Below are 21,876 nucleotides of genomic sequence, written 5' to 3' on the forward strand. Positions count from 1 at the left end.
TCCCTGGTCCCTGAAAGTGGAGTATGCTCCCACTGCTTTCTGGGAAGCCCTCACAGAAGAGCGAACCATCTCCACTCGTGTGTCCCAGGTGTCCCTCAGATCCCTGCCTTCACCCTGTCCATGTCGGAGCCATCTGCCAGCTCCAGCAATGCAGTGCACCTGTGTTTTATTCTATGTAGAATGGCTGAGTTTAAAAAACTCCAGGAGTGCCTGGGTGGCTCAGTTGGTGAAGTGTCCCATTTTAGCTTGGGTTATGATCTTGAGGTTTGTAAGTTTGAGCCTCACATCGGGCTCTGTGCTGACAGCTCAGAGCCTGGAGCCTGCTTTGGATTCTGTGTCCTCTCTCTCTGCCCCTCCCCTGCTTGCTCTCTCTCTCTCTCTTTGAAAAATAAATAAACCTTAAGAAAAAAACCCTACAAATTTTAGTGGCACCTGGGTGGCTCAGTCGGTTGAGCATCTGACTCTTGATTTCAGGTCACATCATGATCTTGCGGGATTGAGTCCTGTGTTACGCTCTGAGCTGAGAGCACAGATCCTGCCTGGGCTTCTTTCTCTCCCCTTCTGTCTGTCTCCCCCCCCAATTCCCAAAATAAATAAGTAAACTTAAAAAAAATTTTAAAACTCCAAACTTTAGGTACCCAGCCTGGAGCAGACCCATGCTGGTCCTCTGGGGGAGGGTCTCGCCACGCTGGGGCTGGTGCAGGTCTGTCCCAAAAGGGCAGTCACACCAGTGTGCAGGAACTTAGAGTTTGGAGTAAAGCTCAGCAGAAAGCCAATGTCCAAGTTAGCTGTCCCCAGCAGTTGTCTCTGCTCCTATGCTAAGGGGTGGGGGAGTGTAATGGTGCCTGCCAGCTCTTTTGTGCCCCGAGAAGCCATGCCACTTCTCCCAAATGTGCTCTAAGCAAAAGGATGCCTGTCTCCCAGCGCATCCCTGGAGATCCTCAGATCTTGCTGTCTGCTCCTGGCCTTCTGCCCTCCTTCTCCACAGGAGCACCCAGTGCCCACCAGGCTCAACCAGCCATGGTGCAGACCTCTAAAGCTCTAGTCTTTGAATGCTGGTTGTTGTAAAAACTCAGGATAATCAGCCTCTTTCATTTTCTCGATCAGTGGCTTTGGGGAAGTGTTCTCCTTGTGCAATTTCCCTGTGTGCTCCTCTCTCTCTCCTTCCCTCCCTCCCTCTCCTCCTTTCCCTCCCCCTCTCCCTCCCTCTCTCTGTGATCAGGGCTCCCTCTCCTCTGCAGCACCTGAGATCCTTTTCTCCCCCAAATCACATCTCACACCTCCTTCCTTCCATAATGTGTACTTTTCTCTCTTTCTAGTTGTGCACTTTGTTCTGCCCTCAGATCGATTCCTTGGGTGTTCAGAATGATTTCATATTTATCTCTCTGTATTCAAGGCACAAGTCAAGCCTAGGGTCCTCCTACTGTTCCCCTTTCTTAATTCCTTCCAAAGACTTTTCTATACATCCTCGCCAGCATGTTATCTTCTGTCTTTTTGATGATAGTTATTCTGAGAGGCACGAGGTGATACCTCAGTATGGTTTTGACTTGCATTTTTCTGATGATTACTGATGTTGAGAACCTTTTCATGTACCTATTGGTGATTCATGTATGTTCTTTGGAAAAATGTCTATTCGGGTCCTTTACCCATTTTTAATTGGAATTTTTAGCTCTTGAGTTGTGTGAATTCTTTATATATTTTTTATATTAACCCCTTATATAATATCTTAATATATAATTTGCATATATATTTTTCCTCTTTCTTAGGTTATCTTTTCATGTGATCCATCATTTCTTTTGCTGTGCAGTTTGATGTAGTCCCACTTGTTTATTTTGATTTTGTTGGTTGTAATTTAGATGTTCTAACCAAAAAAATCATTGCTAAGACCCTGTCAGGGAGCTTTTTCCCTGCTTTCTTCTGGGAGTTTTATGGTTTCCAGTCTTACATTTAAGTCTTTAACCCATTTTGAGTTAATTTTTGTGAGTGGTGTAAATATAGGATAGTGGTCTAGTTTTATTCTTTTACTATGAATATTTCATTTTCTTGGCACCATTTATTGAGGAGACTATCTTTTCTCCTTTGAGTATTCTTGGCTCCCTTATAAAATAATAGCTGACTATATAAGTATGGGTTTATTCTTGGACTCCTGATTCTGTTCCATTGGTTTATGTGGCTGTTTTTATGCCATTACCATACTGTTTTGATTACTATAGCTTTATTTTAATTTATTTTTTGATTACTCTAGCTTTGCAATATATCTTGAAATCAGGAGGTGTGACGCCTCCTGATTTGCTCTTTTTTCTGAGGATTGTTTTGGTTACTTGGGGTATTTTGTGATTCCATGTAAATTTTAGGATTGTTTTTTCTACTTCTGTAAAAAATGCCATTGGAAACCATAGAGAATGCATTGAATTTATAGATGGAATTGGGTTGTATGGACATTTTAACAGTATTAACTCTTTTTTTTATTTGTAACTTTTTTGATATGTTTTCTTCTATAGTTTTTATAGCTTAGCTTTACATTTTTTTCTTACAAATAGTTTATTGTTAAGTTGGTTTCCATATAACACCCAGTGCTCATCNAGAAAATGATCTAGTTTCATTCTTTTGCATGTTGTTGTACTGTTCTCCCAGCACAATCTGTTAAAGAGGCTGTCTTTTTTCCATTAGATACTCTTTCCTGCTTTGTCAAAGATTAGCTGGCTGTATACTTTTGGGTGCAGTTCTGAGTTCTGCAGTTCTGTCTTGATGATGACAGCTTTGTAGTAGAGGCTAAAGTCTGGGATGGTGATACCTCCCATTTTGGTTTTCTTCTTCAATATTATTTTGGCTATTCGGGGTCTTTTGTGGTTCCATACAAATTTTAGAATAGTTTGTTCTAGTTTTGAGAAGTATGCTNGATCATGACCTAAGCGAAAGTCAGATGCTTAACCGACTAAGCCACCCAGGTGCCCCTCTTCATAAGTGTTCTATAGTTTTCGTTATACAGATCTCTTATATCCTTGGTTAGGTTTATTCCTAGGTACTTTATGGTTTTTTGTGCAATTGTGAATGGGATCAGTTTCTTGATTTCTCTTTCTGATGCTTCATTGTTGGTGTGTAACCATGCAACCAATTTCTGTACGTTGATTTTGTACCCTGCAACTTGTCTGAATTCTTGGATCAGTTCTAGTAAGTATTAATTCTTTCAACCCATGAACATGGGACACCTTTCCACTTATTTGTGTCTTCTTTGATTTCTTTCATCAGTGCCTTAAAGTTTTCATGTACATTGCACTGGGTGCTGTATGTAAGTGATGAACCATGGGAATCTACTCCAAAAACCAAGAACACACTTTACACACTGTATGTTAGCCAGTTTGACAATAAATTATATTAAAAACAAAAGTTTTCATGTACAAATATTTCACATCCTTATTAAATTTATTCCTAAATATTTTATGGTTTTGATGCTGTTATGAATGGGATCATTTTCTTTATTTCTTTTTCAGGATACCTTGTTGCTCGTGTATAGAAATATTACCGATTTTTGTACATTAATTTTGTGTCCTGAAACTTTACTGAATTTGTTTAATAGTTCTAACAGCTCTTTGGTGGAGTCTTTAGGATTCTCTCCATATAAAATCATGTTATCTGCAAATAGAAATAATTTTACTTTTTTTCCATTTTTGATGTCTTATTTTTTTCTTGTCTGCTTTCTTTGGCAGAGAAATAGGTGAGTAGGACAGGTGACAGTGGGCATCTTTGTCTTCTTGATTTTAGAGGAAAGGCTTTCAGCATTTCTTTTTTGACTATGATGTAAGCTGTGGGCTTTTCATATATGGCCTTATTATGCTGAGGTGCATTCTTATTATACCTAATTTGTTAAGAGTTTTTACATGAAAGAATGTTCATTTTTGTCCAGTGCTTTTTATGCATCTGTTGAGATCATCATATGATTTTTACCCTTCAATTCTGTTAATGTGGTTTGTCACATTTATTGATTTGTGTATTTGAGCCATCTTTGTATCCCAGGGAAAAATCCCACTTGATCATGATGTATGATTCTTTTAGTGCTGTTGAATTCTCTTCACTAGTATTTTGTTGAGGATTTTTGCAATTGCGTTCATCAGAGATATTGGCCTGTAACTTTCTTATAATGCTTTTCCCTAGCTTTGTTAACAAGGTAATGCTGGCCTGGTAAAATGAATTTGGAAGCTTTCCTTCCTCACTTTGGGAAAAATATTTTGAGAAAGATTGGTGTCAGTTATTCTTTAAATGTTTGGATGAATTCCCCAGAAAAGCAATCAAGTACTGTCTTGGACTTTTATTGTTGGGAGACTTTTGATGAGTGATTCTATCTCCTACTTGTTATTGGTCTGTTCATATTTCCTATTTTTTGATGATTCAGTCTTGGTAGGTTACATTTCTAGGGATTTAGCCATTTCTTCTAGGTTATCCAGTTTGTTGGCTTATAATTGCTTTTGTAGTTTCTTTAATTCTTTATATTTCTGTGGTGTTTGTTGCAGTATCTCCTGTTTTAATTCTGATTTTATTCATATGACTCTTCTTTTTTCTTAATGATCTACCCCAAAGGTGTGTCAGGTTTATCTTTTCAAATAAAAATCCTTCTCCTTTGATGCAGGGCTCGAACTCACAAAACCGTGAGATCATGACCTTAGCTGAAACCAAGATTTGGACCCTTAACTGATGGAGCTGCCCTAGTGCCTTTAAACAGACTCTTAAATACAGAGAACAAACTGGTGGTTGCCAGAGGGAAGGTGGTGGGGAAGGATAAAATAGGTAAAGGATATTAAGAAGTACAAACTTCCAGTTATAAAATACGTAAGTCATGGAGATGAAAACTACAGTATAGGGAATATAGTCAATGATATTGTAACAGTGGTGTTTGGTGACAGATAGTGACTACACTTATTGTGATGATCACTGAGTAATATATAGAATTGTGGAATAAATATGTCATATCTGAAACTAATATAATATTGTCTATTAATTATATTTCAATTAAAAAATGAGGTACTGAAGTCCTTTACTGTTGTATTGTTTTCCATTCATCCCTCCAGATTTGTTAGTATTTGCTTAATATATTTATGTGCTCTGCTGTTGGGTGCATATGTATTGACAATTGTTATATTATCTTGTTAAGTTGACCCCCTTATCCTTATGTAATGACCGTCTTTGTCTTTTGTTACAGCTTTTGACTTAAAGTCTATTTTGTCAAATAGACTTTTTTTTTTTTTTGCATGGAATATTTCTCCATCCCTTCTTTTCACCAGTGAGTGTTCTTAAAGCACAACTGAGTCCCTAGTTGGCAGCACATTGTTGGGTCTTTATTTATCCGTTCTTCATCCATTATCCATATTTATCCATTTAGCTACTCTATGTCTTTTATTTGGAGAATTGAGTCCATTTGTATTTAGACTTACTAATGCCATCTGATGGTTGTCTGTTTTGTAGTTCCTTTCTGCTTTTGCATCTTCCTTTGTGAAATGATGATCTTATCTACTTATATTTTTTGATTCCTTTCTGTTTATCTTTTGTGTTTCTACTGCCTTTCCTTGGTGGTTACCATGAGGCCTCCCTAAAAAATCATATAGTTGAGTAGTCTATTTTAAGGTGATAATAACTTGTAGTGCAAACAAGTTGTCCCTTCTACATTTTATGTTTTCAGTCAGTGTTACAGTTTGCATCTTTTAAATATGTGTGTCCATTAACAAATTATTGTAGCCCTGGCTATTTCTTTTTTTTTTTACTCATTTTAAAAATGTATTTATTTATTTAATTTTAAATTTTATTTAAATTGAGTTAGTTAACATGTAGTGTAATAATGTTTTCAGGAATGGAATTTAGTGATTCATCACTTACATACGACACCCAGTGCTCATCCCAATGCGTGCCCTCCTTAATGCCCATCACCCCTTTAGCTCATCCCCCACCCAAAACTCCTACAGAAACCCTCAGTTTATTCTCTGTATTTAAGAGACTCTTATGGTTTGCTTCCCTCTCTGTTTTTATCTTATTTTTCCTTCCCTTCCCTTATGTTCATCTGTTTTGTTTCTTAAATTCCACATATGAGTGAAATCATATATTTGTCTTTCTCTGACTGACTTATTTCAATTAGCAGAATATACTCTAGTTCCATCTACTTGTTGCAAATGGCAAGATTTCATTCTTTTTGATTGCCGAGTAATATTCCACTGTGTGTGTATGTATGTGTTTTTCAATAGAGCAATACAGGCCTACTTCATACACACACACACACACACACACACACCATATTTTCTTTATCCATTCATCATCAATTGATGGACATTTGGGCTCTTCCATACTTTGGCTATTGTTGATAGTGCTGCTATAAATATTGGGGTGTATGTGCCCCTTTGAATCAGAATTTTTGAATCCTTTGGATAAATATCTAGTAATGCAAACGCTGGGTTGTAGGGTAGTTCTATTTTTAATTTTTTGAGGAATGTCCATACTATTTTCCAGAGTGACTGCACCACTTTGCATTCCCACCAGCAGTGCAAAAACGGTTCCCCTTTCTCTGCATCCTCACCAACACCTGTTGTTTCTTGAGTTGTTAATTTTATGGGTCTGGTTATTTCTAATACTTATTTAACCTTTATACTAGAGTTAAGTGGTTAACATACCACCTTCATACATATTAGAGTATTCTGAATTTGACTACTTGTCTTTACTAGTATGTTTCATGTTTTCATATTACTAGTTACCATCCTATTTCCTCTTGAAGAACTACCTTCATCATGTCTTGTAAGGCAACTGTAGTGATGACTCTGGCTTTTCTTTGGTTGGGAGAATAGCTCTCATTTCTAAAGGTCAGCATTGCTGGGTCAAAGTATTCTTGGTTGGCAGTTTTTTCTTTGAATACTTTGAATGTATCATTCCATTTTCTCCTAGCCTGCTAGGTTTCTGCTGAGAAATCTGCTACTAACTTTATGGAGATTCCCTTGTATATGAGGATTTTTTTTCTCATGGTATTTTTAAAATTCACTTTGTCTTTGACAGTTTTATCATGATGTGATTTGGATATTTCTTTGATTTGAATCTGTCTGGGGACCCCTGAGTTTCATGTGCTTGAATGTCCAAATCTCTTTCCAGATTTTGGAAGTTCTCAGCCATCATTTCATTAGATTAGTTTTCTGCTCCTTCCTCCAGCTCCTTTCCTCTGGGGCTTCAGTAATGTGTAAAGTGTTTCATTCGTTGGTATCCCACATTCATATAGTCTTTCTTCCCTATTTTTCATTCTTTTATCTTTGTTGTTCTGACTAGATAATTTCAAGTGACTTATCTTCAAGTTCACAGATCCTTTCTTCTACTTGAGCAAGTCTTCTTTAATGTTCTCTTTGGATTTTTCATTCATTTTATTTTTCAGCTTCAGAATTTATCTAGTTCTTTTTAAAGATTGTTTTTTAATGTTTATTTTTGAGACAGACACAGAGCATGAGTGGGGGAGGGGCCGAGAGTGAGAGAGATAGAGAATCCAAAGCAGGCTCCAGGCCCTGAGCTGTCAGCACTGAGCCCGATGGAGGGCTTGAACTCATCAACCATGAGATTATGACCTGAGCTGAGTCAGACACTCAACTAACTGGGCCGCCCAGGTGCCAGGCTCCTCATCTAGTTCTTTTTTTTTTTTTTTTTTTAATGATTTCTGTCTCTCTGTTAAAGTTCTTATTTTTTATGTATTATTTTTTTGATTTTATTGAACTGTCTTTCTGTGTTTTATTGTAGCTCATTGAACTTCCTTAAAATAATTATTTTGAATTCTTTATCAGAGTTCAAAATAGTTCCAGAGATGTACATTTCTCTGGTGTTGTGTTTACTGAAAATTACTGAATTTCTTTGGTGATTGTCATGTTGCTTTTGTTTTTCATATTTCTTGAAGTTTTACATCACTGTCTTTACATTTGAAAGGATGGTTACTTCTTCCAGTCTTTATTGGTTACCTTCAGGAGAAAAGTATCTTCTGTCAACTCTGGTAGGGATTCTGAAGTTTTCTCAGATCTCCCTCTGCCCACCTCTCTCTCTCTCCCTCTCTCTGTGTCTATCTATCTAGTTATATCTATATCTGTATGTGTCTCTATCTCTATCTCTGTCTATAACTGTTCCATACTTCTTTTTTGGTCTTTGAAGGGAATTCTTAAGATTGTATGCTTTCTCTTGATGCTGCAAAGGTTGGATGCTTACAGCCTCCCTAAGGCTTTGTGGAATGATCAGGCACTTTCTCCCTATTCTGCAGCATTGGCCTAGCTTTCAGCACATGATCACTAGCCATCTACAAAGACCCACACTTGCCACCCTTATGTGGCATGCATAGGGTGGCAGAAGGGTAGGATGGGTGTGGGTGAGATGTGTGGCACATTGGGAGCATGCCCATTGACCAGTTGTGGGGATCTTCAAGCAAGGAATCCCCAGCAGCTCTGGGGCAGGCTTCCCAATAGAGTCCATGAAGTAGTTAGTAGGATCTGTGTCCCTCAAATACATTCTGAACTTTGTACTCCCAACCCCTCCTCACCTTTTAGTCATGTAGTTAACCTCAGTATTATGGATGGGGTGATCCTGTACAACTGCAGAAGCTGGGCATCCCTCTCTTGCTCTTACTTTTTCCCGTAGAGAAAATTGCTGCTTGAGAGGTCTGTCTTGGCTCTGAACTGTGCTTTCTTGGGAGAGGGATGACATGGGTAAAGTGAAACTCTTCCTCTTGTCATCTTCATTGTGTTCAGTCTATGATGTTTTTGCTCCAGTGGCATGCTTGAACTTCTCTGCTGGATTCCCAAATGTCCACAAAGGAACTCTCATCTGTGGATGATTGTTTAAATCTGTTTTCTTGGTGGGGAGGATGATAGAAAACTCTTGCCATTTTGCTGACAACACTCTCCTCTTTTCCTATTGAAAGCATTTAGTACTGTATGCTGTGCACCATAAGTGTAGCTACTGTCTGCCACCATACAGTGCTATTATAATATCACTGACTATATTGCCTAGGCTGTACCTTTTATCCCTTAGTCACTCCATAACTGGAAGCCTGTATCTCCTATGCTCAATCACCAGAGTTGCCAACCCTTCACCCATTTCCCCTCTGGTAGTCATCCATTTGTTCTCTGTACTTATGGGTCTGTTTCTGCTTTGTTTCTTGGTTTTTTAGATTATGCATATAAATGAAATCAGATGGTATGTATGTGTCTTTCTCTGTCTGACATTTCTTTTAACCTAATACTCTGTAGATCTATTCATGTAGTTGCAAATGGCAAGATATTTCTTTTTCATGGTTGAGTAATATTCCAGTGTGTGCATTCACTTTTGCCATATTACAGTCTCTCTTCCAACTGTATTTCCTCATACAGTTTATGAGAGAATGATAAGAATATCATGATTTGGTATATTCTACTTACAGGATGATGAGAGGGAACCTGGGAAAAGGACAAAATTCATTTATTTTTTTCAGTGAATCTCTTTTTGTTTTCTGCTCCTTCTGGTGAATCTTTTCTTTGTTTCTTGTTTTTGTTTTTAACTTGTCTTTTGACTTTATTGCTAGTATGATCTATTTATTGACATGGAATATTAATTCTGTATGGGTATGTTGGTCTATTTATTGGCATGGATAATTAATTCTGTATGGGTATGTTTGTTGTGCTTTCTTTATCCAGACTAGATAGACCAAAATGAAAAAAAACTTAGTCATTTTCCCTGAAACTTTCACTCTCCATGCATTTTATAGGCTTTTTTTTTTTTTTTTCTGGACTGCCTATCACTTCAGATTGCTTCTTATCAATTCACTGTACGAGTGGTGATGAGGTTAAGAGCCATATTGACTAGAATCAAATAAGCACAGGTCTGCACTGTGGCCCTCATGCTGAGCCTCACTAGATTCGGAAATTATGGCATATGATTGTATGTTTTTGTTGTTGAATTTGTTTTGGAGGTTCTTTTTTCCTGTCCCTTGTTGGCCATTTACTATCTTCTTTGGAGAATTGTCTGTTCAAATCCTTTGCCCATTTTTTAATTGTTTTTTGTTGTTGTAGTTGTTGTTGTTGTTGATTTACACATGGATATTAAGCCCTCATTGATATGATATATAATTGAATCATGTTTTTATCCTCTTATTTTACATTACGTATTCATATTTTATTTTTTTCTTTTTCTCTGAAGTATGTGTATGTGGGTATCTTGTTGATTTGAAACGTGTGTGTAGCATTTTTTATTTTACTGGTTACCTTTATATTTGTAAACAATGTATCTAACACTTTCTTCTACTGCCTCTTCCTCTGCATATGCAATTTTGATATTAATTTACATTGTCAAGATTATTAAAAACATGTATTCTGTAACCATGATTCTGGTATTTACTTTGAGGTTTGTGTTTACAAAGATTCAGTTCATCTTTAAATTTTTTTTTAATGTTTATTTATTTTTGAGAGAGAGTGAGAGAGACAGAGTGCGATCAGGGGAGGGGCAGAGAGAGAGGGAGGCACAGAATCCAAAGCAGGCTCCAGGCTCTAAGGCTGTCAGCACAGAGCCAGACGTGGGGCTCAAACTCACAAACTGTGAGATCATGACCTGAGCTGAAGTCGGTTGCTTAACCGACTGAGCCACTCAAGCGCCCCCAGATATTCAGTTCATCTTTTGTATTGAACTATTTTCTTCTCAGTTTTGATCCCAGTCATTATTGGCAGTCGCTGCTTTGACCTATGTTACTTGCCCATTGGTATGACCCAGTTGTTACTAGATGACAAATTTAATTTCCAATTAAATTGGCTCTGTGGGACTGATAAATCACCTCTATATCTTCCATCGTTTAATGGGACCTTAATCTCTGCCTGTGTGAGATGTGGCATTTGATTTGTATTTGTTTATGTTCTTGATATGGAGGAAAACTACAAAGTCTTCCAATTGGTCCTTCCACATTTAAAGACACTCATTCTGTGGTTAGAACCAGCATGGGGATTATGGCACTTAACAAGTTTAAACTAGCTATCAAACTTTATACTTGGGATCCAAAGAAATGCCCATAGATTATGTTTATAGTTCCATGGGCTCATTGTGAAAGTAGACCTGGATTAAATGCCATTCATCACCTGATCGCAGAATGCCTGCTCTTGATGTAATGAAAAAATAGTAACATAATGGGTTATAATCATTGGAGTTAGTTTATAGTCGGTGTCCACTTACCCATAAGTCTTAGTGTTTCAGTGCACAAGATATTAGAAAATACAATATATATTTGTGATATTATTACAAAACCGTTCCACAAGAGTTACCAGGCTTTCTTTTAATTTAGAGGGTTCGAGGTTTATAAATTTAATTCATTCAAGTCTGAAATTTGGGTATAGGCCTGTCATTCTCTATTCCTGTGGCTGAAGTCAATCCTCTGTTTGCTGGTGTATAATACAGGCATATTTTAGTTATTTAGATTAAATAGGGACCGTAGTGGACTGCCCATCTGTATGGTCTTAGGGAACTCACCATCTATGTTTCTGTATGAGATAATAATTCTCACCTCAGAAACACATGTTGTATTAGAACAGACTGTACTAAGATCTCCAGATCAGTGAAAGTCTCCCGACTTTCATAGAGACGGTGCAGTCCTAAGAGGTGCTTTCTCCTTTCTGTCTTCTTGAAGCCAAGATACATATTCAGAGAGGCAGTGTGATTTTGCTGGTTTAGAGGATGTACTTTACCCTAGAAGATAGCATTCTAGCCCCTTAGTATAGACCCCAGTTGTCACTAAACTAAAAATCAACCATTGATGATTGATAGCATACATAATAAGAATAGTGACTATTGTTACTTTAGTTTACTGCCAGTTTCTTCATGGTGAAGTGAGTGTTTTGGCTAGGAACAACACTCTGGGAGAGAGAGCACAATGTACAAGAGGGATTCAGTGAGTATTGATACTGACATGGGCATCATGGGCAGCCAAGGCAAGTTTGCTTCAAGTTCTTTGAAGGCAAGGAACTTTCCCTTCTCTGAGTCTTTTAAGTCTTCCTGGGGCTGTAGCGATTCTGTTCTCCAGGTGACTGTCGTATTAAAGGCATAATACATATTCTTTTCTGTAGGCCACGGTTAATTTTTCTCTTTTCTATACTAAATACACACACCCTAATCTCCAGCAAAAGTGATATATTATTTTCTACGTATCTTGTACTCTCTTTTTTTCTTTCATTCTTGTTTATCTCACAGTGAAAGTTCATTAGTCAAGGTCCAACTGAGGTGTATCCTTTCTCAACACACAGAAAAATTGAATTCTGCTTCTAAAGGCCCATAATACTTGGATCTCTTTATAGTTCTTCACAGTTATTACTTGTGTGTATTCCTTAGTTTAGAATCCAATTCGTCCACTTCATTTTACAGATGAGAAAGTTCATTCAGAGTTTTAAAAGACTGACTCAGGATTCCACAGATGCATATGAGACAGATCAGAATTTTTTAAAAAAAATAATCAAAACTAAGTAATGAGCTCTGTAGAAATAAACTAATTTTTTTCATTATTTTATAAGATTTAGAGTTAGTATTCTTTGTTGATACTTCTCAGAAAAGATTTTGATAATAGCATTAATTTTTGATAACAATAATGGCTACATTGTGTGTACTCATTTTTAATAGGAAAAACTCAAAAAAGAGAGCAAAGAAAACACAGTTCCTCTCAAAGAAAAAAAAGACAAGGTAAGAGTTTTATATAATTCTCTTGGTTTTTCTAACATCTACCTGAAATTTTTTTTTGATCATAAATATGTAAGGAACATCTAATATTCATTTCCAATTATAAAGTGTGTTTAGAGTATACAAGTATATATCACCTATTCTTATGGAGTTATTTTGATTCAGGTATAATTCCAGTAAAATAGGCCCATTATTTAGATTAGTAGGTTAGTAAATGCCCTATATTTCATCTAGGGTTCTGGATATATAAATTATAAATGAGAAAATAATACAAGAAATAAAAAATTTAAGCTTTTATTTGTTATACCTTATTCCAACAATATTGAAATATCACTAGCTTTATAGGTAATAATTAATTAGGTTTATGAAACATTTCTGAGTTTGGGCAAATTACTGTATGCCTCAGTTTCTTCATCTATATAGGGATAATTAATAGTATCTATTTTTAACATTGTTATAAGGATTAAATGAGATAATATTTGTAAGCTATTTATAGTAGTGCATGACACATAGAAAATGCCATATAAAGTGTTTAAAAAATACAGTGATGAGCACTGAGTAAGGTATAGAGTTGTTGAATCATTATATTGTATACTTGTAACAGATACAATACTGTACGTTAATTATATTTCAATTAAAAAAAACAGAAAATCATGAATGTTCAATATATTAGGCATACCTTGAAGATATTGTGGGTTCAGTTCCAGACCAATGCAGCAAAGTGAATATCACAGTACAGCGAGTTAAATGAATTTTTTGGTTTCCCACTGCATATAAAAGTTATATGTATACTATATTGTAGTCTATTGAGTGTGCAGTAGCATTATGTCTAAAAAACAATGTGCATACCTTAATTTGTAAATACTGTATTACTTAAAAATGCTAACCATCATGTGAGCTGTTAATGAGTGGTAATCTTTTTGCTGGTGGAAGGTCTTGCCTTGATATTAATGGCTGCTGACTGATCAAGGATGGTGGTTGCTGAAGATTGGGTTGTGTGGCAATTTCTTAAAATAAGGGAACACTGAAGTTTGCTTCATTGACCACTTCCTTTCATGAATGATTTCTCTGTAGCACAGGATGCTGTTTGATAGCATTTTACCCATAGTGGAACTTCTTTTAAGATCAGAGTCAGTCTTCTCAAATGCTGCTGGTGATTTATCAACTAAGTTCACATCATATTCTAAATCCTTTGTTTCATTGCAACAGTCTTCACAACACGTTCACCAAGAGTGGATTTTTTTTTCCTGATCCATAAGAAGTAACTCCTCACTTGTTAAAATTTTATCATGAAATTGCAGCCTTTAAGTCACATCTTCAGGCTTCACTTTAAATTCCAGTGTTTTTGCTGTTTCTGCCACATCTACAGTTATTTCTGCTGCAGAAGTCTTGAACCCCTGAAAGTCATCCTGGAGGGTTGGAATCACATTCTTCTAAGCTCCTCTTAATACTGATATTTGACTTCTTCTATGAATCACAGATATTCTTAAGGGTATCTCGAGTGGTGAATCCTTTCTAGAAGGTTTTCAATTTACTTTTCCTAGATCCATCAGTAGAATCACTATCTATAGCAGCTATAGTCTTACAAACTGCATTTATTAAGTGGTGCTTGGTTGGTTCAATCAGTTAAACATCTGACTTTGGCTCAGTTGATGATCTCACAGTCTGTGAGTTCAAGCCCCACGCTGGGCTCTGTGCCGACAGCTCAGAGCCTGGAGCCTGCTTCGGATTCTGTGTCTTCCTTTCTCTCTGCTCTCCCCAAGTCACTCTGTCTCTCTCTCAAAAATGAGCAAACATAAAGAAAAGAAAAGAAAAGAAAAATAACCAAAATGCATTTCTTAAACAATGAGACTTGAAAGTCAAAATGACTCCTTGATCCATGGAGACAGGCAGCAGAGCAGTAACCTTGTCCATCTCCATCAGAGCTCTTGGGTAACCAGAGACATTGTCAGGGAGCAGTAATATTTTGAAAGGAATCTTTTTGAGCAGTAGTAGGTCTTAACAACAGGCTTAAAATATTTAGTAAACCATATTGTAATCAGATGTGCTGTCATATAGGCTTTGTTCTATTTATAGAATACAGGCAAGTAGATGAGCATAATTCTTAGAGGGCCTTAGGATTTTCTGAATGGTTAATGAGCACTGGCTTCAATTTAAAGTCACCAGCTACATTAGTCCTTAACGAGAGTCAGCCAGTCCTTTGAAGCCCGGCATTGACTTCTCCTCTCTAGCTCTGAAAGTCCTAGATAGCATCTGCTTCTAATATAAGGGTGTTTTATGTACATTGAAACTCTCTTGTTTAGTGTCGACCCCTTCAGTAATTAATTAGCTAGATCTCCTGGAGAACTTGCTGTAGCTTCTGCATTAGCACTTGCTGCTTCACCTTGCACTTTTAAGTTATGGAGACGGCTTCTTAAACTTCGTGAACCAGCCTCTGTGACCTTCACACATTTCTTCTGCAGCTTCCTCACTTCTCTCGGCCTTCATAGAATTGAAGAGATTTAAGGACTTAACTCTGGATTAGGTTTTGACTTAAGGGAATGTTGTGGCTGGTTTGATCTTCTGTCCAGACCACAAAAACTTTCTCCATATCAGTAATAAAGCTGTTTTACTTCTCATTTGTGTGCTCACTGGACGTAGCACTTTTCATTTCCTTCAAGAACTTTTTCTTTGCATTTACAATCTGGCTAACTGTTTGGTGCAAAAGGCCTAGCTTTTGGCCTGTCCCAGCTTTCAGCATGCCTCGCCCTCTCTAACTAAGCTCAGTCATTTCTAGCTTTTGATTTAAAATGAGAGATATGTGACCCTTTTTTTCACTTGAACACATAGAGGCCATTGTAGGGTTATTGATTGGCCTAATTTCAGTTTTGTTGGGTCTCAGTGAAAAGGGAGCTCCAGGAGAGGGAGGGAGGTGGGGAAGGGTGGGAGGAGGTCAGTGGAGCAATCAGAACATGCACAGCTTTTAACAGTTAGGCCAGCCGTCTTACTTGGGTGTGGTTCATGGTGCCCCCAGACAGTTACAGTAGCACCACCAAGGATCGCCAATCAGATTACCATAGCCAGTTATAGTAGTAATGCAGAAGTTTGAAATATGTTAAGATTACCAATATGTGACACAAACTGACAAAAGTGCCAGTAAGTGAGCAAATGCTGTCGGAAAAATGTTGCCAGTAGATTTGCCTGGCTCAGGGTTGATAGAAACTAAAAACACCAAAAACCACACAGCTTCTCTGAAGCGCAGTACAGCGCAGTGCAACGAAAGGAGCTGTGCCCATCTGTGCATCACTAGAAACGTATCAGTAAGAAAAGAACATAACTTGTAGGAGAATACGTCCATTTCTGTGACTTATTATGAAGAGGCTTTTTTCAGTATTCTAGAATGGGGGTGAATTTTCTTTCTAGCTATCCTTCTACCCTGGGAAGTATTAAGTTCCCTGACTTGGCCACAAGGTGGTGCAGTTGTCATTATCAGTCCTTTCAAGAGAAAAATTTGTCTATGGAAACAGCTACATTTTGGAAATTCTGAGGATGACTCCTGATGAGTCCAGAGAGCAGAAAAGATTTACTTGCATCAAAATTGTGTTTATCAACTATGATGCCGAAATACTTAGGAAGGAGAATACAGAAATGCAAGTGTGTGTAAAAATGCTACCAAAATTTATACCTGCTGGAAAAAAAGATTATGAAATAAGATCACTAGAACTGGACAGAAACCTACACATCACCTCATTTAGACCCTTGATTTATATAATATAGATGTACAAATTTAAGCCAAGAGATACTTAGAGATTTACTTAATATCATTCAGAAAGAAAGTAAAAGATTGAGGAGAAAAGAGCATATTCCTTGACTCCTAGTCCAATGTTTTGCTTTGCTTTTAAAAATATAGTTAACAGGGGCACCTGGGTGGCTTAGTCGGTTAAGCGTCCGACTTTCACTTAGGTCATGATCTCACGGTTCGTGGGTTCGAGCTCCGCGTCGGGCTCTGTGCTGACAGCCAGCTCAGAGCCTGGAGCCTGTTTCGGAGTCTGCATCTCCCTCTCTCTCTGACCCTCCCCTGCTCACGCTGTCTCTCTCTCTCTCTCTCCTAGAAATAAATAAACATATTAAAAAAAATATAGTAACATACAATGTTACATAAATTCAGGTGTACAGCATAGTGATTCAACAAGTTTATACATTATGCTGTATTCACCACAAGTGTAGCTTCCATCTGCCCTGTTACATCTCCATGATAATATCATTGACTATAGTCTTTATGCAGGGATTTTATTCCTGTGATTTATTCACTCCCTAACTGGAAGCCTGTATCTCCTACTTCCCGCCATCAGTTTTGTCCATTCTTCCATCCTCTTCCCATCTGACAACCATCAGTCTGTTCTGTGTATTTATAGATCTGATTCTGCTTTTTGTTTATTCTTTTGTTGTTTTTGTTTTTGAATTTCACATATGAGTGAAATCCTATAATATTTGTCTTAGTCTGACTCATTTCACTTGGCATAATAGCTTCTAGGTCCATCTATGATGTCTCAGATGGCACAGTCTCATCCTTTTATACAGTTATGTAATATTCCTTCGTGTGTGTGTGTGTGTGTGTGTGTGTCCGACATCGTCCTTATCCATTTGTCTATTGATTAGTCCAGTGTGAGTTTTTTAATTAAAATTTTAAAAATGTTTTATTTACCTTTGAGAGAGAGAAAGTGCAAATGGGGGAGGGGCAGAGAGAGAGGGAGGCACAGAATCTGAAGCAGGCTCCAGGCTCTGAGCTGTCAGCACAGACAGCACAGCAAGATTATGACCTGAGCCAGTCAGACGCTTAACCAACTGAGGCACTCAGGTGCCCCAAGTTTTTTTATTTTTAAATTTAAATTAATTAATTATTTTAGAGGTGTGTGTTTGTGTGTGTGTGTGAGAGAGAGAGAGAGAGGAAGAGAGAGAGAGAGAGAGAAAACGAAGCTTAAGCAGGCTCCATGCTCAGCAGGGAGCTCAACACAGGGCTGGATCCCATGATCCTGGGATCATGACTTGAGCTGAAATAAGAGTCAGATGCTCAACTGACTCAGCCACTCGGGCTCCCCACTCCCAATATTTTTATAATACATTTGGTCACCTCTTAATCCTGCATCTTATACTCTCCTAATTTAAATCTATGGCCACCTTAACCACTGAACTTTTGAGTATAGCCCTTTGTATGTCTTGTATATGTGCTCCATTTTTTCATGTGAATGATTGCCATGATTATATTCATGGAGATAGTGGCAACCAAGAGAAGTGATAAAATACAAAGCAGCTAACACAATTCCATTAACATAGCTACTACAAACTTTTACTAGAAAGATAGGTCAGATGCTGAAGGGAAGATACATATAAGGGTAGAAAGAAAATGGAAGACATTTAATTGAAATAAAGCCTATTTAGGGTAAATTCGCAATCTGTTTCAGAATTGAAGAAAAGTGTTTTCTTCAAAGAAAAAAACCCAATTTTTTTTTTTACCTCCTGGAAAATTTTTCCAATTCTTTACTTGTGTAAGTTTTCTTACCTATTTTTCTTCTTCTTCTTTTTTGGTGGGGAGTAAGGCTGGTGGATAGGAAAAGGTGATATTTTTATAGATGAGAGAGAGGAAATATGAAAGCATAGAAGAGAATGGATAGAAATGATAGAATAAACTGCCCTCTGGCTTTTAGACTATTGTAATGAACAACAAAGAAAGGCTTTTTTTGCCACCAGGAATAGACGTTTTTCTTTAGCAAATCTTCAACTTTTGGTCGGGTAGGGAGTTGAGCTTGTTTATTTCTTTTTATCGCAGCTCTGTAAAGACAGAGGGGGCAGATACCATTTTCATCTTATATGGGAAAATAAAGAGATAAGTATAATTTATTGAAAATTTTTAAATTAATAATAAATTTTTATTATTTTATTTATTATTAAATTACAAATTTAATAATAAGTTCTATTTTATTCCACTGTTATTTCTACTAGTTGCTGCACTTTAAATGTCGTATAGTGATGATTTTATTCCCATTTGTTCAATATAGAAAACACAGACATCTTTATTGGAAACACCTGAAACTCATTATTGGAAGTGTGATTCTAAAGCAGTTTCTTCACAAAATATAGCCAAAAACATCCTATCAGAGGACAATGGCAAATCCAAAGATAAAAGAGACTATTTGTGGACATCTGCCAAAAGTACTTTATCTACACCATTGCCAAAGGTTGGTTGCTAAAATTTCTAAGAATGTCATAATGTTTTGGTTAATAAAGAAGGTTCTAGTATCATATACCATATATCTGATATCACACAAATAGATATAAAACCAATTTAGTTTTGTGATACTAGCATGAATGAAATAGTTTCCTTTTTTCTTTCTTTCTTCCAATTACTGTCTGCAACTTAGTGACATCTTGGGCAGATTCAATAACTTTCTGGCATTTACCAGAAGGCAGTCCCTGATGTGGGAAATCTGGTTCTAACTTGGCATTTTTCACCCCAGTTGTTTCCCTTTGCTATTTACCCTTCATCATCCTCCTGCTAGATTCCTTTACTTAGCAGTTACCCCTTGGTGGATCAGGTACCACCAGCAAGATGGCTAAGTTACTATCTTCCGTATGCCCACTTAATCCATAGGGAATTCATTCAGCCTTTCCATGCTAAATTAAATGGTAGTACAGAATGTCTATTCTGACCCCAAATAGTTGACAGTATAAAGAAATTAGAGATGGATGGGGGGATTTCTTTATACTCTCAACTATTTAGCCAGACAGAAAGACAAATGAAATTTCTCCCTAAGTGTGTATCTAGTGATGTGTACACTAAGTGTATATGTTCTTAAAGGCACCCCTAGTGTTTATAAAGCTGCTGTTCCAGTTATTTCCTCACTTGCCTTGGAACTTGAAGGGGAAAATATCTGTCTTTCTTTATCCCTCTAAGCTGAAACTTCATGCCTTTCCTTCTCAGTTTCTTTAAGATAACTGGGGAGAAAGGTGTTTGGTGATTGTAGGGCCAGTTTAACCTGGGCTTTTAATAAGCCCAGGAGAAGGATCTGGCTTTAATCATAGGTTACTTTGTTTAGAGTATGGGTTACTCACACTTTTTTCCACAGCTTTGTGCCCAGTTAAAAGTTCCAGAGCAAAAAGAAGAGTCTCTTACATTCTGTTACATATACAATATTATCCACACCATGGAAATTATGAAAATTAGTAAACTACATAGCTTAGAGAGCATTTTATATAAAATTATTTTGTTGTATTTATAACTATATTATTCACATGAAATGATCTTTTTTCTTTTACAAATAGTTTATTGTCAAATTAGTTTCCACATAACACCCAGTGCTCATCCCCACAANTGGGCTGTTTCCTTTGCCGTGCAGAAGCTTTTCATCTTGTTGTGGTCCCAATCGTTTATTTTTGCTCTTGATTCCCTTGCTTTTGGGGATGTGTCAAGTAAGAAGTTGCTGCGGTGGAGGTCAAGGAGGTTGTTTCCTGCTTTCTCCTCTAGGGTGTTGATAGTTTCCTGTCTCACGTTCAGGTCCTTTATCCATTTTGAGTTTATTTTTGTGCATGGTGTGAGAAAATGATCTAGTTTCATTCTTCTGCATGTTGCTGTCCAATTCTCCCAACACCATCTGTTAAAAAGGCTGTCTTTTTTCCATTGGATATTCTTTCCTGCTTTGTCAAAGATCAGTTGGCTGTATACTTTTGGGTCCACTTCTGAGTTCTCAATTCTGTTCCATTGGTCTATGTGTCTGTTTTTGTGCCAATACCATACTGTCTTGATGATGACAGCTTTGTAGTAGAGGCTAAAGTCTGGGATGGTGATACCTCCCGTTTTGGTTTTATTTTTCAGTATTACTTTGGCTATTCGGGGTCTTTTGTGGTTCCATACAAATTTTTGGATAGTTTGTTCTAGTTTTGAGAAGTATGCTGGTGCAATTTTGATTGGAATTGCATTGAATGTGTAGATTGCTTTGGGTAGTAATGACATCTTAACTATATTCTTCCGATCCATGAGCATGGAATGTTTTTCCATTTCTTTGTGGCTTCTTCAATTTTCTTCATATATTTTCTATAGTTTTCATCATACAGATCTCGTGTGTCCTTGGTTAGTTTTATTCCGAGGTATTTTAGGGTTTTTTTGTGCAATTGTGAATGGGATCAGTTTCTTGATTTCTCTTTCTGTTGCTTCATTGTTGGTTTATAAAAATGNGTTTGAGGGTTTTTGCATCTGTATTCATCTAGGATATTGGCCTATAGTTCTCTATTTTTGCTGGGTCTCTGTCTGGCTTGGGAATCAAAGTGATGCTGGCTTCATAAAATGAGTCTGGGAGTTTTCGTTTGGTTTCTATTTTTTGGAATAGTTTGAGAAGAATGGGTATTAATTCAGTTTTAAATGTCTGGTAGAATTCCCCAGGGAAGCCATCTGGCTCAGTGCTCTTATTTGTTGGGAGATTTTTGATTATTGATTCAATTTCCTCACTACTTACGGGTCTGTTCAGGTTTTCTGTCTCTTCCCGTGTGAATTTTGGTAGTGTGTGTGTGTTTAGGAATTTGTCCATTTCTTCTAAGTTGTCCAGTTTGTTGGCAGATAGTTTTTCATAGTATTCCCTGATAATTGCTTGTATTTCTGAGGGGTTTGTTGTAATCAGTCCATTTTCATTCATGATTTTGTCTATTTGAGTGCTCTCTCTTTTCGTTTTGAGAAGCCTGGCTAGAGGTTTGTCAATTTTGTTCATTTTTTCAANATGTAGAGTTTATATATATCTGTCAAATCCATCTGGTCCAATGTGTCATTTAAGTCCATTGTGTCTTTATTAATTTTCTGTCTAGTTGATCTATCCATTGCTGTAAGTGGAGTATTAAAGTCCCCTGCTAATAGCACATTATTATTGATAGGAGTGTTTCTGTTTGTGATTGTTTTATGTATTTAGGTGCTTCCCTATTTGGTGCATAGACATTTATAATTGTTAGCTCTTCCTGATGGATAGACCCTGTAATTATTATATAATGCCCTTCTTCATCCCTTGCTATTATCTTTNGTCGAGGGCTGCTTTATGTCCCAGTATGTGATCTGTCTTGGAGAAAGTCCCATTGCACTTGAGAAGAAAGTGAATTCCATGGCCTCATGATGTAGAGTTCTATATATATCTGTCAAATCCATCTGGTCCAATGTGTCATTTAAGTCCATTGTGTCTTTAT

The 21,876-nt window shown here is 37.1% G+C and overlaps 1 protein-coding gene across 1 annotated transcript in view; it reads left to right on the forward strand.

Moving 5' to 3' along the window:
- Nucleotides 1–21,876, forward strand: part of SYCP1 (synaptonemal complex protein 1) — a 128,305-nt gene that overhangs the window by 93,961 nt on the left and 12,468 nt on the right. The window contains exons 26-27 of the mRNA XM_077767835.1: nt 12,622–12,681; nt 18,714–18,893. Coding sequence (XP_077623961.1) covers nt 12,622–12,681; nt 18,714–18,893 — 240 coding nt within the window. The remainder of the gene's footprint in view (nt 1–12,621; nt 12,682–18,713; nt 18,894–21,876) is intronic.

This window comes from Crocuta crocuta, unplaced genomic scaffold (assembly GCF_008692635.1).
Source record: "Crocuta crocuta isolate KB4526 unplaced genomic scaffold, BGI_CrCroc_1.0 scaffold180, whole genome shotgun sequence".
Classification (NCBI taxonomy): Eukaryota; Metazoa; Chordata; class Mammalia; order Carnivora; family Hyaenidae; genus Crocuta; species Crocuta crocuta.